General features: G+C 33.9%; 1 protein-coding gene across 1 annotated transcript in view; it reads left to right on the forward strand.

Annotated features, from left to right (window-relative positions):
• LRRK2 (leucine rich repeat kinase 2) overlaps positions 1-21445 on the forward strand; it is a gene marked incomplete at its 5' end in the record, with an annotated part of 147424 nt that overhangs the window by 13226 nt on the left and 112753 nt on the right. The window contains 8 exons of the mRNA XM_079714150.1: positions 167-305; positions 2721-2848; positions 8281-8400; positions 8890-9029; positions 9122-9201; positions 10543-10649; positions 16473-16602; positions 18014-18138. Of these exons, the coding sequence (XP_079570276.1) occupies positions 167-305; positions 2721-2848; positions 8281-8400; positions 8890-9029; positions 9122-9201; positions 10543-10649; positions 16473-16602; positions 18014-18138 (969 nt within the window). The remainder of the gene's footprint in view (positions 1-166; positions 306-2720; positions 2849-8280; positions 8401-8889; positions 9030-9121; positions 9202-10542; positions 10650-16472; positions 16603-18013; positions 18139-21445) is intronic.

Raw genomic sequence — 21445 nt, forward strand, 5'->3', positions numbered from 1 at the left:
CCCCATTATAAAATTCCTAGGAAGGGCTCTTTGCTAAACTATAATTTTTAATTTATGTTTATTGTATCTACTGTCTTATCTAATCATCATGAATATTACATTTTTGAGTAATTAAAATTTTATATCATGTTTGAGCTCTTTCGGTATTTTGTCTTTCATTTTTTAGTTTCAGAGGAGCAACTGACTGAATTTGTTGAGAATAAAGATTATATGATATTGCTAAGTACATTAAAAAATTTTAAAGATGAAGAGGAAATTGTGTTTCATGTACTGCACTGTTTATATTCCCTAGCAATTCCTTGTAAGTAGCCTGCATACATGGTTTCATTTTTGAATCTGAAAAATTACAATATATCTTCTTTCTGAGTGTGTTTCAAAAATATTTTTATTATTTAGAAACTTGTAGATGCTAAACTCATTCACTTATTCACTTAATAAATTTTTATTTATTGATGCTGTACTGCTACTGGCTCTGGGCTTGGTGCTGGAGAAACAGTAGCAGAAAATATAAACATGTTTCCTTTCTGACCCCATAGTACCCCACAAGATACAGATAAGCATGGAAGTGATTACGAAGTATTATAGGGCAAGTGTTGGCAGAAGTACCTAGGGTTTTGAGAACAAACAGGGAGTGAGGCAAGATCTCTCAGCAGAGTCTTGAATGATGAGGAGAGCTTTGTGTGCGGAGAGGTGTGAAGTGAAGTAGAAGTGCAGGCAGTATCCCAGGCAGTGGGCATCCTAAGCGTAAAGATCCTGGAGCAAAAGAGAGCATAGAGGAATCAAGATGACAAAAGTAGCTCAGTAAACTGTATTTATAAGTGTGTGCACGCATGCGTGTGTGTAATACACATGGAGAGCCCTGAGCATCTGCTCCTGTGCCATTTCATGGAGGTAGGGGAAGGGCTTGATGAGAGTCAGTGGATGAGGCTGGAGACATAACCAGATCCTAGGGCCTGAAAAGCCACAAGAAGGAGTTGGAACTTTATTGTGATTCTTGTTTAGCATTCGGGTGATGCTATGAAATCTAGCCACTTTTATAACAAAAAAAGTACAAATAAGAAGAAATTAATTTGCTGTGTATGCTACCAGTGAATACTAATGGACTAAAATAATACATCAGATTTCTATTACTTCTGTTTTGTAACTTCACATGAGCATTCTGTATTTCATGTATTACCTGTTTGGGCTTGTACAGGATTTACACATGCATTTATCTGGTAATAATTTCATCTTCACACATGTGAAGTTGTGAGGATTAAATCAGTTAAATAATGTGAAAAATGTAGACTAGCACCTGGTAATGTAATGTAGTAAGTGTGGTTAAAACACTGACAGTATTACTACATGCTTTGTATTTCATACATATGTAGCTTATTATATATAGTATGCATATATGGTTTCAGACATAGAAATCTCACAGATGTGAGACTAATCACCTTGTGAAAGAATGCCCTTTCTTAATAATGGTTATAAAATCCATCATTTTCTTATCCATGGAAAGTTAAACTCTTAGAAGTAGATGGGGCAGAACAATAATAGGAAATGGAGTTTAAACTTTTCTGAGTCGTCTACTGCCAACAAACTGAATATATTCTTCATTTTACCTTTCCTTGGCTATACATTTATTTATTTATTTTGTGCTGGTTGTTCTGAAATTCATTCTTTTCCACGCACATCACCATAACTCCAGTGTAAATGTGCTGATTCATAAAGAAAAGGTCAAAGAAAGCAGCAACTAAAAATTTTAAAAAAGCAAGTGTTTTAAACTTTACCTTGGATCTAGAGCAAGTTGTATCTTTGATTCTGAATAAAAGGAGGTAATTGCATTGAGGCCATTTCCTTTCCTTCTTTTTCCATATTTAGTGTTTTTTAAATACAACTTAGACATTAAAAATGTAGGTTTTGGAAAGCAGTTGGTTAGTTTGATTGTGCCAAAAAAGAAAGAAAAATGTTTTGCAAACACCTTTTTTCTGTCTGTTTTAAGAATAGTCAACATTTCATTCAGACATATAAATTAGTTTTCTCCACATAGGTTCACATACTCTATTGATTAATTGCCTTCCCAGTGGATTCTTTCCTTCCTTTGTGGTTCACCTATGTTTATCACTTAGTTATACATTTTAATATTATGTCTCTCCTCTCCCCTTCATCCATTCTTTTCCCCGTCTATCTCAGAGCCTTCAGGAAGCTCGGTTTTGCTGCCTTTTACACTGGCTGCTCTTCTGCTGCCCTTCTGGAATGGACAGGAAATAGATGATAGCTGATTCTACCTCTTCTATTATGTGATATAATCTTGATTTTCTTTCTGTTGGTTTGAGAAAAAGGAGCAATTAAAATCCGTTATCCAATGGAATAGTGCCTCATTCGGAAACAGGCCCCAAATCCATTTATTTGAAAACTTACAGCCAAAACTTTATGTATTTTGACTGATATAAAAAGCACTCTCAGTTTTCCCTTTATTTTCTTTAAGTTTTTAAGCCAAAAATACAGGAATAAAGCAACTTTCCCTTAATGCTAGAGATGAGTCCTAAATCGTATTATATTAACATCGAACAACAGTAGCTATTTATAGCTATTTGACAGAACATGATATTTAAATTTGGAAATGTAGCCATTATACTGCCATATACTTAAAATCTCTGTAAGGTGTCTTTGTATGCATATTTCAAAGGGGAAATGATTACCTTATTGAAAATTACGATTTCTTTAAATTTAGGCAGTAATGTTGAAGTCCTCATGAGTGGCAACGTCAGGTGTTATAATATTGTGGTAGAAGCCATGATAGCATTCCCTATCAGTGAAAAAATTCAAGAAGTGAGTTGCTGCTTGCTCCATAGGCTTACATTAGGTAAGTTATAATTCTTGGTTAATTTATTGCAGTCTATACGATGTAAGTATATATAGCATACATATATTTATGTTTATGGATAAGTAACATATTGACATACACTGGATGGAAATATTGTAAATTAGCAAACTGTTCTGCCATTCTTAGGTGGAATTCTAATAGGAGTGGCAAAAATAAAAGTGTGCAATATGAGAAGTCTTATCACTGTTATGCTATATTTAAAGTATTATTATGTAAATAGTTGATACATACAAAAGAATAAGCATAACATATAGAAAATGTGAAGCACAGTGCAAAAGAACTCCTCACCCAACTTAAGTATTAGTACATTACCAGTGCTGGTAAAGCTACTCTGGGCTCTGCCCTTCTTCCACTTTCTCTACAGAGGTTAACACTCTCCAGAGTTTTGTGTTAATAAACCTTTTGCTTTCTAAATTAAATTTTACTACATTCATTTATCTCTGTAAACAAAATTGTTAACGTTTGCTTGTTTTTGCTTGATAAAAATGGCATCATGCTGAATGTTGTCTTCTGCAAGTTTTTAAAAGCTATTTTGTTTGTAGACTCATGAATATTTTTGCATATAGTTGTATGTAGTATTCTATGATGTGAGTATACCACAATTTATTTATCCATTTTCCTATCCACGGACATTGGTTTATGTCTTGTTTTATGCTATTACCATCTGTCTTGCTATGAAAATGTAAAGGAAGGTGAATATCTTTTTAAATATTTCTTTGCTCTTGGTGCTTCTTCTTTTTGTGGAGTACCTGATTTGCCCTTTTCTGTTTTCCATGGTGTAGTCTGTCTTCTTAAAAATTGATTCTTAGTTCTGGCTAATAATGTTTTGGTGGTCAGTTATATGTATCGAAAATATTTTGTCTTGATTGGTGAGCTGTCTTTTTATCTTCTTTATGTGGCTTTTGTGGTATAGTTTAATTTCATGATTAGTTGCTTTGTGATTTACCCTTTTTAATGTATTTTAAGAAATCCTTCCTTTGCTTAAGATAATAAATGTATTCCACATTTTATCCAAAATCTTTCTAATTTAAACATTAAAGTGTTAAAATCTGTTTGAAATTATTTTATACATAGGAATTCAATTACCCCCCCCATTTATAATATGGAGAGCAAAAATTATTATATGGTTCATCCATTTCCCAGTAGTATCATATATTGAATATATGTATGTAATATGTATGTATTATTTATAGGTTTATAATATGTAATATATGTATATTTCTGTTTTTGCTGTTCTGTTGTGTTTGTTTGTTGATTTGATTTGCCTGGCTCCATATCAAACTTTAAATTATTATAGCTCTGTAAGTCCTGATATCTCAAAAGCTAATAGGTAAAGTCATTATATATTCTTCTTCTTTGGTTACAGCTTGGCTTTTTTCATGGGCCTTTACAATGCCATATACATTTTAGAATTAACTTGTCCAGTTCCTTGGAAAACTCTATTTGGATTTTGATTAAAATCATACAGAATATATGGATCAATTTAAGAACTGACAACTTTACATTATAATTTTTTCCATACAAGTCTTGCACATCTTATTAGTTATTTCTAGGTACCCTATTTTTGTTATTATAAACGGTGTCTTTTTTAAAATTGTATTTTTGAACTGTGTATGTGTAAAGAAATGCAAATGATTTTTTGCATATTAATCTTATTTAAACTCTTATTAATTGTAAAAATTCATTTATAAATGATCTTAGGTTTTCTGTGTAGCAGTTATTTAATTTGATTTCCTTGTCTTCTTGCATGGCCCACAATTACTAGTATGGTGTTGAATAGAAGCCGTGATAGTAGGCATCCTTGTCTTTTTCTTGATTTTAAAGGGAATGCTTTATATTCTCCCATCCAGAATAATGCTTATTATATGGGCTTTTGTTATTGTTATTGTTAATCTTGTTTGTTTTGTGACAAGTAGCTTTTGTCAAGTTAAGAAGTTTCCTTCTGTTTCTTGTTTACTTTTATTTTAATATGTGGGCTTTTTAAAAAGAATTATGAATATTGAATTTTATCAAATATTTAAAAAAACTTTAAGATCATTTGTTTTCTTCTTATCTTGATAATATGGAGAATTAGAATTGCATGTACAGGTTTTCTAATAGTAAGCCACTTTGTACTCCTGTGATAAATTCAAGTTGGTCATTTTATTAGATTTTTTATATATTTATAAAAAAATCTAAAATATAAAAAATATAAAAAATTTATATATTTATTTTCAGATCTGCCAGGTAACTTTTGACTGACTCTTATTCGCTCTTCCCTTCCCCTTTCTCTTTTCTTTTATTCTAATTTTATTTCTTTAATCATTAATACATAGCTATCTTGTGTTCTGTATCTGATAATTCCAATATATGAAGTTCTTGAGAGTTTAAACCTACTGCTCCTGTGTTGACTGCCTGTCTGTCATGGAGTCTTGTTTTCCTGTATGTTTGTGAGTTTTTCTTTGATTGAGTTTAATCTCTGAGAATCCTGAGGACCTAAACATCTCATCCAGAGATGTTTGCCAGGAGCTAGGGCACAGGACTGACCTGGGACCACTTTAGAATATTTTTAAGATTCAAACTTGAAGTGGAAGACTCTGATTGAGCTACCCTCCTGTGGAGAGAGTACAAGGCTAGTCTGATCAAGGCTAGTTGATCACAGTGACTCATACTTTCCCACATGGCTACTCTGGCTTGACCATTTGCTTTCAGCTCAGAGTTCTTGTTTCAGCTCCTTGTTGAGCCTTCCCCAACTCCCTCAATACACACCTTGGAGATTTCCTTGATGTTTTTGTGAGGAGAGCAACGCATTAAAAAGTAAATGGTTGGTGAATAGTAAGGTAGGATCCCTAACTGTTGGAAATTGGTTCCAACAACCTTTTCTAAAAAGGATCACCAGAAATGTTTTGTGCAAAATCAGGATTATTATAATAGACATTTGACTTTTCATCACTATAACTTTGGGAAAAAACATCACCATTCATTTGAAAAAACTCATTTTTATGTTTTTATAGTAGAAACTTATATTTTCACTTACAGAAATATGGCTATATCCCCTGTATTCAGAATTTGTATAATTCTGCAATTGATTTTAACCTTAGGAATATTCCTAGGTAGTTTCAGTTAAAATGGAATTTTTATAAATTGAATTCTAATTTTCATGCACAACTTCAGTTTGTTTCTTTCCTTGATAAGCATTTATTGAATGCTTATCATATGACCAAAACTGTGGAGATATGAAAATAATGTCTTATTGGCACATTTCTTTCATATTTTCTAAAGTAGTTTCATATACAATATATAATTTTTTGATCCTTGAAACAATCCTGGGAGATGTGATATTTTTATTATCTCCGTATTTACAGATGAGGACCTATTTTAGCAAGTCTGTGTGTCTTATCCAAGATCATGTAGTCAGTAAGTGGTAACATCAGGCTAAGAATCCAGATTTCTGCATTCATAACCAAAACAAAGCATTTCTTCTAAAATGTTGTAGCCATTTACTAGTTTATTTCTTTTATCAGGTGAGAATTTAACTCATATTTTCATGAAGAAGCACACAGTTGTACAAGCTAGCTGATATCTGGTAAAGTTTTAAAGTAATTCAAAAGTTGATTTCTTAAATCTAGCTAATAGAGTAGCACATTAATATAGAATTCTCTATTTCATGTTCTACAATTCACCACTCAAGTTAAAACTTGAATGACATACTAAGAATGTGAGTTTACCTTAATCCCTTAAATGAGCCAGATGAATAAGTGGTTTTATTGTCATGATGAGGAAATGGTACTTGATTTTCAAATAGGTCTACAATAGCACATTAAGGGTGGTTGACATTATACTGTTGAAATTAAATAAACCATATAAACTATTATATCATTTATAAGTTTTATATTGTTCTGTGACATTTTTTGAAAGTAAAAAGTCATCAAATTGATCTTTTTTTTTTGGCTGCACCTCAAGGCTTGTGGGATCTTAGTTCCCTCACCAGGGATTAAACCCAGGCCCTTGGCAGTGACAGTGCAGAGTCTTAACCACTGGACCACCAGCGAATTTCCTCAAATTGATATTTAGTTAAAGGTGCTTTCTTAGTGACTAGAGAATTTATTGTCCCTGTTATTGTTTCAAAGAAGCTGAATAAAACTTTTCACTTCTTCCTCATAATTAAAATAAAAACCCCAAATCAGTAAATAAATACTAAGCATTTTGTCAAATCATGAAATTCAGTTATGGGGTTAATGCATTTAAAGGCCTTATATAATTTACTATATATTTTCACATAAATTAAATATAAATGAAAATAAGATAAGGCCAGTCTCACTGATGTTTGCTCAGAGCCATACAGTTTTCAGTGGTAGAGCAGCTGTTGGCAGTGGCATGGGAATAATACTAGGGAAAAGGAGGTGAGACAGCCCAAGTTTAGATAAGCTGGTAAAAGTGGAAAAGAACCTGTTTTGAAATGACCCTCCAAGACGAGAGACCACTAAGGGCTGGGGAGTATGTCAGCTTAATGGGTGAATGTGGAAGAGGCATGAACATAAAAAGGTGTTGATAAAGAGGAGCTACCCCTAGTTAATCTGCCTTTTGATTTTGAAGCTTTGATTAATATTTAGTGTGGGCTTTAGGCTTTTCATGGTATAGAATCTTTTCCAATTCTGGCTGTGTGTCTCAGGAATCATCTAATTACACATATAGCTAACTAGGAGTTTCATTCTTACTCCTAGAAGGAAACTTGGTGACTGTTAATGAGTTACAGATAAGCTAAGTGGAAGGAGGCACATATTTTTGGACTGTCATTTACAAGTTTTTTCCTTATAAGGATTTAGATTTCTATATGATTATGAGAAGAATGAGTATAAAAATGTAAGGGATGTCTTCCTGGGTCGGGTTAGAGGTAGTAAAATATTCTCATATTTTTCTTCTAAGATTATCATAGACAAGGGCAGATAATGATAAGTGTGCCAATGGGTTTTCTGAGCACTATTCTTTAAGTGAAAGAAGGCTGTTTCAGCAAAAGCATTTAATGACAAGGAAGGTTTTTTCCCCCGTCTTTTAGAAGGCAGGAAAATTAAGCTGTTTTGTACACTCAATATTGTAGTGTCATGAATAACAGATACCTCATTGTTTTAATATGATGATGACATGAGAGGGAGTCAATGAACACAAGTTAATGTAACTCAAACATTTAATTTTTTTTTTTTTGCCCATTCAGTTCCGTTGTCTAAGCAAGATAATTGAATGAGTGCATAAAATAAATTTTCAATACTTTATGCAATCCTCTTAAGCTATTTTAATTAAAGTAAATATATGTTTTAATGTCATTAAGAATAGTCATCACTACTCAAATTTGTTGATTTAAATACTGTTATGTGATTAAAGGTAATTTAAGTTCCATGGATGAGAATTCCACTAATATCTCACTTAACTTTTAGGTAATTTTTTTAATATCCTGGTATTAAACGAGGTGCATGAGTTTGTGGTGAAAGCTGTGCAGCAGTATTCAGAGAATGCAGCATTACAGATCGCAGCACTCAGCTGTTTAGCTCTCCTCAGTAAGTAACTTAACTAACAAGGAAATTCTTACAGGTGCATTTGCTCTTGAATATTAACATTATAACAAGATAACATTATAACAAGAAAGTCATATGTGGAGAAGGAACCCTTAAATGCCTTTTCTGTCTTAATGTAACTCATTTTCCAATAGACGATACTTTCAAGGGAACTAACAGTTGTGGTAAGTACATCCTTCCCAGTTCAGTTATCAGTAAATACATCCTTGATTTAGCTTTATTATTAGCAGTTAACTTCCTTAATTAATCTTCTTCTAGCCTATTAGTTTTGTTTGGTACCCTCTTGCTCATCTGGTAATTTATCTAGATGGGATAGCAGTATGATGAAGTGTGTAATATATTAAAAAGGTCTTTTAATTAACCAGGGCCACTACTAAAGAATACCTCACTCTGTTGATAATGTTTCAATATACGGATTTAGAGTTGGTCATTCAAACTGTAAGTAAGTTACATGTTTACATTTTTTTCAAGCTGAGACCATTTTCTTAAATCAAGACTTAGAGGAAAAGAATGAGAATCAGGAGAATGATGATGAAGAAGAAGATAAATTGTTTTGGCTGGAAGCCTGCTACAAAGCATTAACGTGGCATAGAAAGAACAAGCATGTGCAGGTTGGACTCTTTCATAAATTTTATAGTCGTTCAAAATTGTTTGTTCAATAATTTATTTTTTGACAGGTTTCTTTTTTCTTTCCCTAATCCAGGAGGCTGCATGTTGGGCCCTGAATAATCTCCTTATGTACCAAAACAGTTTACATGAGAAGATTGGAGATGAAGATGGCCAGTCAGTAGTTTTGATTCTATATGATAGAAAATTTCAATCATATTTTTAATCAATCCACATGAAATACCATAACTGAAATTTTTATTGTTTGAAATATTTTTGATGTAGGCATTTATGTTTTAAGTGTTGCCACAAAATACTTGTGGATATATATTTTGATCCCATTGCCTTGGATAGTTAGTAAAAGGTGGTTTGTTTGAGAGTTATTACTGAGAGATTTAGAATCAAGAGTCATTCAGTAAATTATGAATCATCAAGAAAGAACCTTTCAGTTTTCTGGCTAATCATTTAAAATGCCATATTAATTAATCTCAAGTGATAGAAATCGCAGAGCAATCTGTGACCTTTTCTGTTGTGGTTACTAGCCAGCAGGTTGTCAATATCAGGAATTAGATGTGCTTAGAAGCCTCATATAGTGATTCCCCACTTGGTGTAGCAGTGTTGACCTCTCTCCTCTTGAGAGGGTTATATGTAGCTGTCAGCTCTTGAGGATGCTTTCTATGGGAGCACCATTTAAACCTCGTAAGACCAGTCACCTCTCCCACAGACACACGAGTTCTGAGTATATCAGATTTGTTTCATGTCCATGAGCAACTGCTTAGATTTTTACTGTTGGCTCTGCATATCCTCTGGATTTTAAATTTTGAATGACTTACCTTGGAAATTTAAATAGTAATATTCTGCATCTCAAATCCTGACAGCCTGTCAGCAGAGTAATCTACTGCCAATCAGAAGGGAATTAATGACACAGATGCTATTTATTTAAACATCTATTTTGAATGGAAACAGTAAATTTTGAAAAATATATGTTAAACCAGCCTTCTAATCTGCTTTGAGCAATCTTTTAAAGAAATTAGGATAAGGTTGGTTCATGTTGCAGTTTATAAATTTCAGTTCATAGACACTAATTCCTCAAAATCCATAGGAGATCATTAAAATAAATACATCATTAAAACATATTTATGCTCTACATTAAAAATTTCACTTTGCTTCATTATGACTTTTAATTTTTCATTTCTTGCTTACATCATCTTCTTTTTCTCACTTAATCTTTTTACCCTTAGCACCTCTTTATATATCTGCTGAGTCTTTTATTTTCTTCGTCTACTGCTTATCTACTTTGAAGAAACAGAAATACTACTTTATTAGTAGTTCATGGATTTGAATATAACTTTTAAATACAAAACTGTTTAACTGTAATTCACTCCTGTGAGTAGAGGTGGCATAAAATATTGTTTATCTGCCCTTATTTGTTGTTAGAGAGATTAGATAACAGTAAGTGAATATTTGAGCTAATTATTAAAGAGATTACTATTCATATTGTGGTTGAATTTGTGAAAGGTTCCCAGCTCACAGGGAAGTGATGCTCTCGATGCTGATGCATTCTTCATCAAAAGAAGTCTTCCAGGCATCTGCAAATGCATTGTCGACTCTGTTAGAACAAAATGGTAAGAGATACACCATATTTTTTAATAAAAAGAAACACATTTTGTGGTATTTTTTAAATTATAAAAGCAATATATTGTAAAAACTTCAAATATGTAAATTACACATCTGATATATAGATATATTGATATATAGATAAAAGGATAAAGAAGAAAATAACATTTTGATGTTCTTCTTCTGGACTTCTATGTATGTACTTACACATGACTTATACAATATACTTTATATTTTTTGGAGAAATGGGATCATACAATCTTTTATAAACAAATTTTACATTTCTTTTTTTGTGTTGATAAATGAAAATTCTCACATTATTGTTTTTAATGGTTGTGTAGTTTCCCAATGTATGCCTGTTTCCTATTTTGTAGTCCAGTTTCTTGTTGATGGACTTTTTTTTTTTTTTTTTTTTTTCTGTACGCGGGCCTCTCACCGCTGTGGCCTCTCCCGTCGTGGAGCACAGGCTCTGGACGCGTAGGCCCAGTGGCCATGGCCCACGGGCTCAGCCGTCCGCGGCACGTGGGATCCTCCCGGACTGGGGCACGAACCCGCGTCCCCTGCGTCAGCAGGCGGGCCCTCAACCACTGCGCCACCAGGGAAGCCCTTGTTGATGGACTTTTAGTTTGTGTCCAGTGGTATTTTTTTTGGATACCTATAATAATCGCCAAATGGTCACATTTTCCCCCCCATTTCCTTTATACACTCTTCTTGTTAGTTTCTTAGGAATGCAATGAGTGGAGAGATATTCACCATTATAAAATCTGCTAAAATTGTCCATTATAAAAATTAAAAAAAAATAGTCCTTTACATGTAAATCTTATAGCTTTGCATTATTAAGGAGAGAAAAATGGCTGTTATACCTTTGGAAGAACACTTGAGGTTTAAAATTGAGGCTCAGGCTGCTCTGATTCCTGCCCTCATAAACAGGAAATACTGCCAGAAAATCTTGGGATAAAATTCATCATAAAGGCATTGGGACTTGGCAGCTCTTGAAGGATATTTTTGCAGAGAGAAAAATAGAGAAAAACACTGAAAGCTTGAAAGTAAGACCAGTGTTAGCATCAGCTTTTAGTAGAGAACCTGGTTAGAGTGAAAAGAATAAAGAAACCTCCTCATGCATGTTTCCTTACACTACTATTTAAGTCAAATCAAGAGAAAAATCACTTCTTTGTTTTCCTCCTTTCTCACTCTACCTCTCTGATGGCACTGAAAAGTCCATCATAAGAGGCTTGGGCCGGCAAGAGCCCTGAGAGTTAGCCAGGGGTTGCCTTCAAGGGATAATGAGTCAGAGTGGCAGAAAAGGAAACTGCTCTTCTTGAGTCTCCCATCCTCTACTGTGCAGAGACCTGGATGGGGATCTCACTCTTGAAAATGAGCACTGGCCTTGGCTGTTTTTTGTGTGAGGCCCCTTAGGGAGGAGACAAACCCTTACCATGTACAAACCACATTGTGTTGGTGCTGTAGTTCTTAACTCCCTGGAAATCTTTGATATGTCAACAAAACAACCATGATTTTGTGAGATTTAAACTGCTTCTTTTTTTTTTGTTGTTGTTTTTTTAAGAAAAGGATTACTTTATACATATTGACACATACATGTAAGAATCCTGGAGACATTAACTAAAGCTACTATAGTAGTACTCATTTCTGTAATTGGTCACCAGGTCGTAGTTGGTGTGCGTGTATGTGTATATGTATATATATTTAGTTAGTATCTATAGTTTCTGTTTTCATCTCCTCATTCCATATTTCCCATGTCCTCCGCCAGAACTTCAGTTGCTCCTGGTTCTGGAGTGACCCAAATCTTCATCCATAAAAGGTCAAAGTCCTCAGTCATACTGCTTTTTTTTGGTTGCTGTAGTTTTCTTTCTTTCTTTTTTTTGATTTTTTTTTAATTGAAGTATAGTTGATTTACAATGTTGTGTTAGTTTCAGGTGTACAGCACAGTGATTCAGTTATACATACATATATTCTTTTTCAGATTATTTTCCCTTATAGGTGATTACAAATATTGAGTATAGTTCCCTGTGCTATACAGTAGGTACTTGTTGGTTACTTATTTTATATATTATAGTAGTGTGTTGGTTGCTGTAGTTTTCAATTCACTTTTACTGTTGGGGATGCAGGTATCAAGAGGCTGCTAGAGATTACCTTGGATCTCAGACAGTCTTCCTCGCCACCACTGTGTAGCAGTAACCTGTCTCCCCTTGGTAATTGGATCAGTAACAACAGCCGGGAGAGTAGCTCCTTTTTTAAACTGGTGGTTCAGTTCATAAGTAGCTTAAAGTGGCCAGGTAGATGTCACATGCTCTGATTAGGTGGAACCATTGTTGTTTCCCCTGATGAAAGCTTATCCTGCTCCATGCAAGATGGTGGTATTTAGGTTGGAAGATGTACCGTTTTTACTTTTTTAAAATATTTTTTCTTGTGCTTTTTTCTTCATTTTTATTGAGATATAATTGACATAAAGCATTGTATAAGTTTAAGGTGTACAGCATTATGAAATTATTAGTACAATAAGTTCCGTGAACATCCATCATCTCATATAGATACAAAATAAAAGAAAAAAGAAATGTTTTCCTTGTGATGAGAACTCTTAGGAATAACTCTCTTAGCAACTTTCATATATAACACACAGCAGTGTTACTTATATTAATCATGTTGTACATTACAGCCCTAGTATTTATTTATCTTATAAATGGGAGTTTGTACCTTTTCACCACTTTCATCCAATCCCCCCTTCCACCCCTCCCCCAGCTTTTGGTAACCACAAATTCCTCTTTTTCTATGAGCCTGTTTTTGAAATATAATTGACCTGCAGCACTCTGTTAGTTCCAGGTGCACAACATAGCGATTTTATATTTCTATACACTACAAAATGAGCAGCATGATAAGTCTAGTTATCATCTGTCATTATACAAAGATATTACATTATTATAGACTATATTTCCCATGCTATACATTCCATCCCTATGACTCCTTTATTGTGTAACAGGAAGTTTGTACCTCTTAAGTTCCTTCCCTCTCTTTCACTTATCCCCCACTGTTCTCTGCTCTGGCAACCACCATTTTGTTTGCTGTATCTATGAGTCTGTTTGTTTCATTGTTTGTTCACTTCTTTTCCTTTTTACATTCCACATATAAGTGAAATCATAGGATATTTGTCTTTCTCCTACTTATTTCACTTAGTCTAACCCCCTAGGTCCATCATGTTGCTGCAAGTGGTAAGATTTTACTATTTTTCATGGCTCAGTAGTATTCACATCTTCCATTCATGTATCTATGGGCACTTAGGTTGCTTCCATATTTTGGCTATTGTAAATAATGCTACAATGAACATAGGGGTGCATATATATTTTTTTCTTTTTAAAAAAAGTTTATTGGAATATAGTTGATTTACAGTGTTGTGTTAGCTTCAGGTGTACAGCAAAGTGATTCACTTATATATATGTAAATATATGTATTCTTTTTTTACATTCTCTTCTGTTATAGGTTATTACAAGATACTGAGTATAGTTCCCTGTGCTATACAGTAGGTCCTTGTTGGTTATCTATTTTACATATAGTAGTGTGTATATTTTAATCCCAAACTCCCAATTTATCCCTTCCCCCCCTTTGGTAGCTATAAGTTTGTTTTCTGTGTCTGTGAATCTATTTCTTTTTTGTAAATAAGTTCATTTGTATAATTTTTTTTAGATTCCTCATATATAAGTGATATCATATGATATTTGTCTTTCTTCATTTGTATCATTTTTTTAGATTCCTCATATAAGTGATATCATATGATATTTATCTTTCTCTGTCTGGCTTACTTCACTTAGTATGAGCATGTATCTTTTCGAATTAGCATTTTTGTTTTCTTTGGATAAATATCCAGGAGTGGAATTGCTGGATCATATGGTAGTTCTATTTTTAATTTTTTGAGGTATCTCCATACTGTTTTCCATAGTGCCTGCACCAATTTGCATTTCTACCAACAGTTTATGAGGGTTCACTTCTCTGCACATCCTCGTCAACATTTGTTATTTGTGGCCTTTTTGATGATAGCCATTCTGATAGTTGTGAGGTGATAAATCGTTATGGTTTTGATTTGCATTTCCCTGATGATTAGTAATGTTGAGCATCTTTTCATGTGTGTGTTGGCCATCCTTAAATCTTCTTTGAAAAATGTTTATTAGGGTCATCTGCCCATATTTTAGTCTTGTTATTTGTTTTTCTGATGTTGGGTTCTATAAGTTCTTTGTATATTTTGAATGTGAATCCCTTATTAGATATATCATTTGCAAATATCTTCTCCCATTCAGTAGGTGGCCATTTCATTTTGTTGATAGTTTCCTTTACTGGGCAAAAGCTTTTTAGTTCGATGCAGTTCCATTTGTTCATTTTTACTTTTTTTTTTTTTTTTTTTTTACGGAATGCGGGCCTCTCACTGTTGCACTGTTGTGGCCTCTCCCGTTGCGGAGCACAGGCTCTGGACGCGCAGGCCCAGTGGCCATGGCTCATGGGCCTAGCCGCTCCACGGCACGTGGCATCTTCCCAGACTGGGGCACAAACCCGTGTCCCCTGCATCAGCAGGCCGACTCTCAACCACTGCGCCACCAGGGAAGCCCCATTTTTACTTTTGATTCCCTTGCCTGAGGAGAGAGATCGAAAAAAAATATTGCTAAGATCATTGTGAAAGAGCATACTGCTTATGTTTTCTTTTAGGAGTTTTATGGTTTCAGGTCTTCCATTTAATTCTTTAATCTATTTTGAGTTTATTTTTGTATATCCTGTGAAAAGGAAGTCCAGCTTGATTCTTTTGTATGTAGCTGTCCAGTTTTCCTAACACAATTTATGGAAGAGGCTGTGTTTACCCCATTGTATATGCCTGCATCCTTTGTTAGAGAGTAAATGAACATATACGTGTGGGTACATTTCTGGGCTCTCTAGTCTGTTCCATTGAGCTGTGTGTTTGTTTTGCCAGTATCATACTGTTTTGTTTACTGTTAGTTTGAAATCAGGGAGTGTGATGCCTCCAGTTTTGTTCTTCTTTTTAAGATTGTTTTAGATATTTGGTGTATTTTGTGTTTCCCTAAAAATCTTAGAATGGTTTGTTCTAGTTCTGTGAAAAATGCCATTGGTATTTTGATAGGGATTGCTTTGAATCTGTAGATTGCCTGGGGTAGTTTGGTCATTTTAACAGTATTAATTCTTCCAATCCATGAGCACAGAATAGCTTTTCATTTGTTTGTGTCATCTTCATTTTCTTTCATTAGTGTCTATAGTTTTCTGAGTATAGGTCTTTTACATCCGTAGTTAGATTTATTTCTGATGCAATTGTATATGGGATTGTTTTCTTAATTTCCCTTTCTGATAGTTCGTTCTCATTGTGTGTATAGGGAACACAATGTATTTCTGTATTTTAATTTTGTACCTGCAACTTTACTAAGTTTATTTATTAGTTCTAATACTTTTTTGGTGGCATCTTTAGGATTTTCTTTATATATATCATGTCATTTGCAAACAGTGACAGTTTTACGTCTTCCTCACCAATTTGGATTCCCTATATTTCTTTGTCTAGTGTGGCTAGGACTTCAAATACTATATTGAATAAAAATGACAAAAGTGGGCATCCTTGTCTTGTTCCTGATCTTAGAGGAAATGCTTCAGCTTTTCCCCATTGAGTATGATATTGGCTATAGGTTTTTCATATAAGGCCGTTATTATGTTGAGGTATGTTCCCTCTAAACTCACTTTGTTCAGTTTTTATCATAAATAGTATGTGTCTTTTTGCACGATTATGAGAATGTGCTTTCATTTATACAAGTAACATTTAAAAAATCTTGTAGTTAATTTCAGAAAGATCCTGTTATCAAAAGGAATATATCTGAATGTATTGGAGTTAATGCAGAAGCATATACATTCCCCTGAAGTGGCTGAAAGTGGCTGTAAAATGCTAAATCATCTTTTTGAAGGAAGGTAATACATATTTCTGAGTTTATGTAGAATATATTAATTGGACCAGGTAGAATATCAATATTTTGAGCATAATTTTAAGAATAAAAGGAAAAACAAGACATTTGAAGAGTGAAACATTTTGCAATATAATTTCATGTCAGTGATACATAGACTTATTTTATCTACATATTGAAAGGGATGATAAAGTAGAACTATGTTGAAGGTTTGCTTTTGTGCTTAATGCTTGGTGTTGACTATGTTTTGAAAAATGGCAGTTATATAGAACATAACCTTAAACAGTTTTTCAGATTATTGTGTTATGTGAAAGGTATAAAAGATAAAATCAGGATATGGCTTCTAATTGTTATTTTTAAGTTTACCTTAAATTGTGATTTTTATGGTCCTGGCAGTGTGTGAACCTTTATATATGAGGCAAAAATGCAGTGGAATAACTGACAGTTTAAGATTTTGTGCATTCTGGGCAATTAATGTTTCTGGCTGTTTTCTCATATATTAAATGTGTAAATTTCCAGTCCTGGGGATTCAAAGTTAACTATGACATTGTGCCTGCCCTTAAAAATCTCCTTGTCTAGTTGGGGAGACTAATTTATAAACAGATAATTACAATACAGTGTGATAATTCAATGGCAGGATGTGTAAAATCATAGGGTCTTGCTTAACCAAGCTAGGGTGACCAAAGGAGAGAGGCTACAAAGAGGGGATGTGTTTAACCTGGGACTTTAAAGTGGAAAAAAGGGACTATATGTCAGTAACCACAGACCCACGCAAAGTGAGGACACAGTTATGACATGCGGAAGTTTTAGTCAGTAGGGCACTGTGTAAAGCAAGGGCTGCCTCTATTAAAGTTTGTAGGACCTACTGAAATCTACATTTATTTATATGTAAAACAAAGTATAGCTAAAATACCTTAGAGAAACCAAGACTTTAGTGCAAAAAATAATTAAGAATACCATATAAGAAGTCTAGTGGTGTTAATCTGGAAGAGGCAAGTAGTTATACAATAAACAGCTCTCTGGACTTGGCGGTCAGAGTTTGCATTCCAGCTCTGGCTCTGTCACGTTCCAGTGATAGAACCTTGATGTTTAACCTCTGTTAGCCTAAATTCTGTAGCTAGAAAATGCAAATAATAACACCTACTTTCCAGGGTTGCTGCCAGTGACCCATGTATAGATCAGAAGGAAGTTGTTAGTTCTGGGAAACTAAATAAAAGAATTCCCAGTTTACTGTAAATTTAATTTCTTGATGTCAAAGTTTAACTCAATTAGAATTTAAATTATGTATGCTCATACTGCCGAATTCACATCAGCCTTTTCTGATAAAATAGTTCTGTTTTCTCGTACTTGTTTCAACTTGGTGTTTATATTGGAATCAGGTTGTACTTTTAATAAGCATTTCAATATTTTATCTCTAGTAACACTTCCCTGGATACAATGGCAGCAGTGGCCCCCAAAATAATAACAGTTATGAGAAGTCATGAGACGTCATTATCAGTGCAGCTGGAGGCACTTCGAGCTATTTTACATTTTATAGTTCCAGGTAAGTTACATAATTGATTGTGGGAAGAGATGTCATTTTAAGTGGATTTTTTGACTTTTCATGAAATATCAACTTTCTAGGCAAAAATTAAAGGACCAGTTCCCGCCAACCAAATGTAATCTTTTCACTAGCCCAAAAATTAAAATAGAGGGAAAATGATGATGTGGAAGAGTCAGATAAATTTAGATTAAAATTTAATAAGAAACATCAATAATTTATTTCCAGAAAAAATAACTGCAGCATAGTGTGGAGCTTTACCTCCAAGGAGAGTGTCATCTCTGCTATTTCTTTTCTATTTCTGTTGACCTTACCAAGTCCAAGTTTTTTTGTTTGTTTTTTTCCTGTCTGAATTATAATACCCAATTAATTTTCACACTTCCTCTTTTGCCTCTTTCCAGTCCTTCTTTTACTCTGCGGTTGAATTAATCTTTCTCAAATATAACCATGTAGCTTTTACTCATGAGCCACAATAGTGTCCATCCTCCCCACATTTACTTCCTGCTTACATCTGTTATGACCTTATTTGTTCTCCAAAGCCCATTTCAAACACCTGCTCCCCCATTCATTCAGCACGTATTTATTAAGTGCCTTTTATGTTCTATATATTGTGATGACTGCAAAGGTCTGAAAGACAAGTAAAAAAAGACATGACTGTACTATTTATAGGAGCCTAGAGGTAGACAGATAGTTAATTACCAGACAGTTGCGAGGAGCTATTATAGATACATGTATTATAAAAGGCTATGAGAGTATTGGTGGAGGCACAGATAATTTATTCAAAAGAGTAGGCCAGAGACTGTGATATTTGAACCTGAGGGGTGAATAAGGCTGACCTGGTAAAAAGGCCAGGAAGGACATTTCAAGCAGAAAGAGAAAGTGCTCATGGTGTGGGGTGAGTGGAGCATGGTATGTGAGGAAAGCAGTCCTGGGGATAAATGTGGAAGGACAGGCAGAGGCTGAGAGGGAAGGGCCTTGAACACAACACTGAGCAATTTGTGCTTTTTTTTAGTGCAAGTCAATTCAAATTTATTTAAGGTGTTTCAAAATTGCAGTGTCATAACCAAATCTGCAATTTATAACAGTAGCACTGTGGTGTGGAGAATGATTGGCGGGGGGGGAACCTCCTGCAGGGAGATTAGGCTGGAGGCTGTGATAGGTGAGACATGGTGGGGGCCCAGCAGAGAAAACAGAGGAGAGGATGGATGTGGGAGATGTTTAGGAGGTACATTTGGCGTGACTTTCTGACTACTGAATATAAGGGATGTTATTATTATTTTGCTCTGTAAAAGTCCCAATTCTTTTGAAGCCCATTTCTTTTGGTCCTTTTTAAATGAAATCTTCCTAAATCTACCATTATCTGTAGTCATATTGGTATTTTGTGTTTCTGAGTATAAGAGTATTCTCTGTGTAAGAGTATAGATTTTTTCAAGGAGAGGGCTTTCTTTAGTCATGCCTTTTTTTTTTTTTTAACCCCCTGGTAACTTGAACAAAAATAGCTATTCAATAAATTTTGAATTGAATCATGATGTCCCATTCATAGTTGTCATACAACTTTAGAGATATAATTTAACAGACATAGTTTTGCTTGAAAATATTATCATGAATTTTTTTAAACTTTGTAGATTGTAAAAAACAAAACAAAATCCTTTTGATTACCCTTAAAGTTGTCAACCTTCTTCTTTTGAGAGTGGATTTGAGTTTTAAAGATAACCAAAAGACATTATGAATCGTCTGTTAGTGAATAACATTCTTTTAGTTCAAAAATAAGTTTTGAATGCAGAATTTCTTTTATTGTTCTGAGATTGAGCCTGAAGCGACATTGATAGTCAGTAATAATTTAGACGTATGAAATGATGTATTTAAATGTTTTTTTATAATAATGTTTAGGTATATTAAACAGGTGCCCTTGAAAATAATTGTTTAACTTTATGGTGGTACTTTATGTATGGAAACATATTAATAGACATGTTTTATAAGCATATCAACATATAAATACATTAGGTAAAGGCTTAACCATCTACTTTACTCTATGCTAACCTACTATATTACCATACCATACCACACGATACCATACTCTACCATGCTGTAACTATACCATACTATACTTTATCATTCTATATTATATCATTCTGTATGTCAATGAGTAACTATAATATCAGTACCCCAGTAGTTTTGAGGTTGAATATGATTCTGGTTTTGACATGCTGAAGTAGGTACTTATGTTTAGATGTACATGTATTAATTTATTAACTAGACCACATTCAGATTATTAATTGTAACAAAGATGTGCATTATAGCAAATGTGTATAATTTAATTCAGGGTCACATATTGCAGCTAGTATTACGTCTCTTAAGTTTCTTTCAATCTGGTACTGTTCACTTCCTCCTCTTTTATATAACAATAACTTATTGAAGTGATTGAGCCTGTTGCTTTAAAAAAATAATAAAGACCTGCTTATTTTAATAAAATAGCATTTGACTTGTTCTTTCTTGATTTAGTGTCAGTTCTAGAGGAAAAAATTCTTTAGGAAAAGACATATGCATATTGAGAAGTGTATAGAGGAAAGTGATTATGAATATAAAACCACATCCTTAAGAACAATAAGAGAAGCTGAATTTGTTTAATTTGGAGAGGAGATAACGCAGAGGTTATGAAAGCTATTAAAACTCATTTATAGTTAATAACAAATGTGTAAAGCATTATTCAAAGTACTTTATGTATATAAACTTTTAAAATTCTTGTAGCAACCCATAAGGCAGATTCTACTTTTCCACCCCATTTTAAAGATGATGAAACTGAGGCATAAGATGTAGAGATTTTAAGGTCACAGCTTATGTAACGGAGCCAGGTTTTCACCCTGTGCAGCCTGAATCAGAGTGGGTGCTTTTTAAAGACACATTTGTGCAATAAGTGTATGTGGAACAACTGTTATCCCTAAAGCACTATGCTTGGAACTCTTGGTAACCTAGAGATGATTAGGTTATGGATCCTGCCTTCAAAAAGTTCACAGTTCAAACAATTTAAAGGACTATTATGTGGAAAGGAAATTATATCCATTCTGGATAGTAGAACCTCAAGTGATATAACAAAGACCAGAGATGAACTTTTGGGAATATTCATGTGGTCTTAATATAGGAAAGACATTTAATAAGTCTCCTTGCATATGACATGAAGATTTTACTTCTCAACAGGACTGCTTTTAATGGTCACATCTGCTTGTGATATAATGGGCAGCTTCAGCAATTAATGTGATCTTGGTCACTGAAAATGAGACACTGAGAGTTTAAGTAACTTGTCGAAGGTCAT

This window comes from Hyperoodon ampullatus (assembly GCF_949752795.1).
Source record: "Hyperoodon ampullatus genome assembly, chromosome: 11".
NCBI lineage: Eukaryota > Metazoa > Chordata > Mammalia > Artiodactyla > Ziphiidae > Hyperoodon > Hyperoodon ampullatus.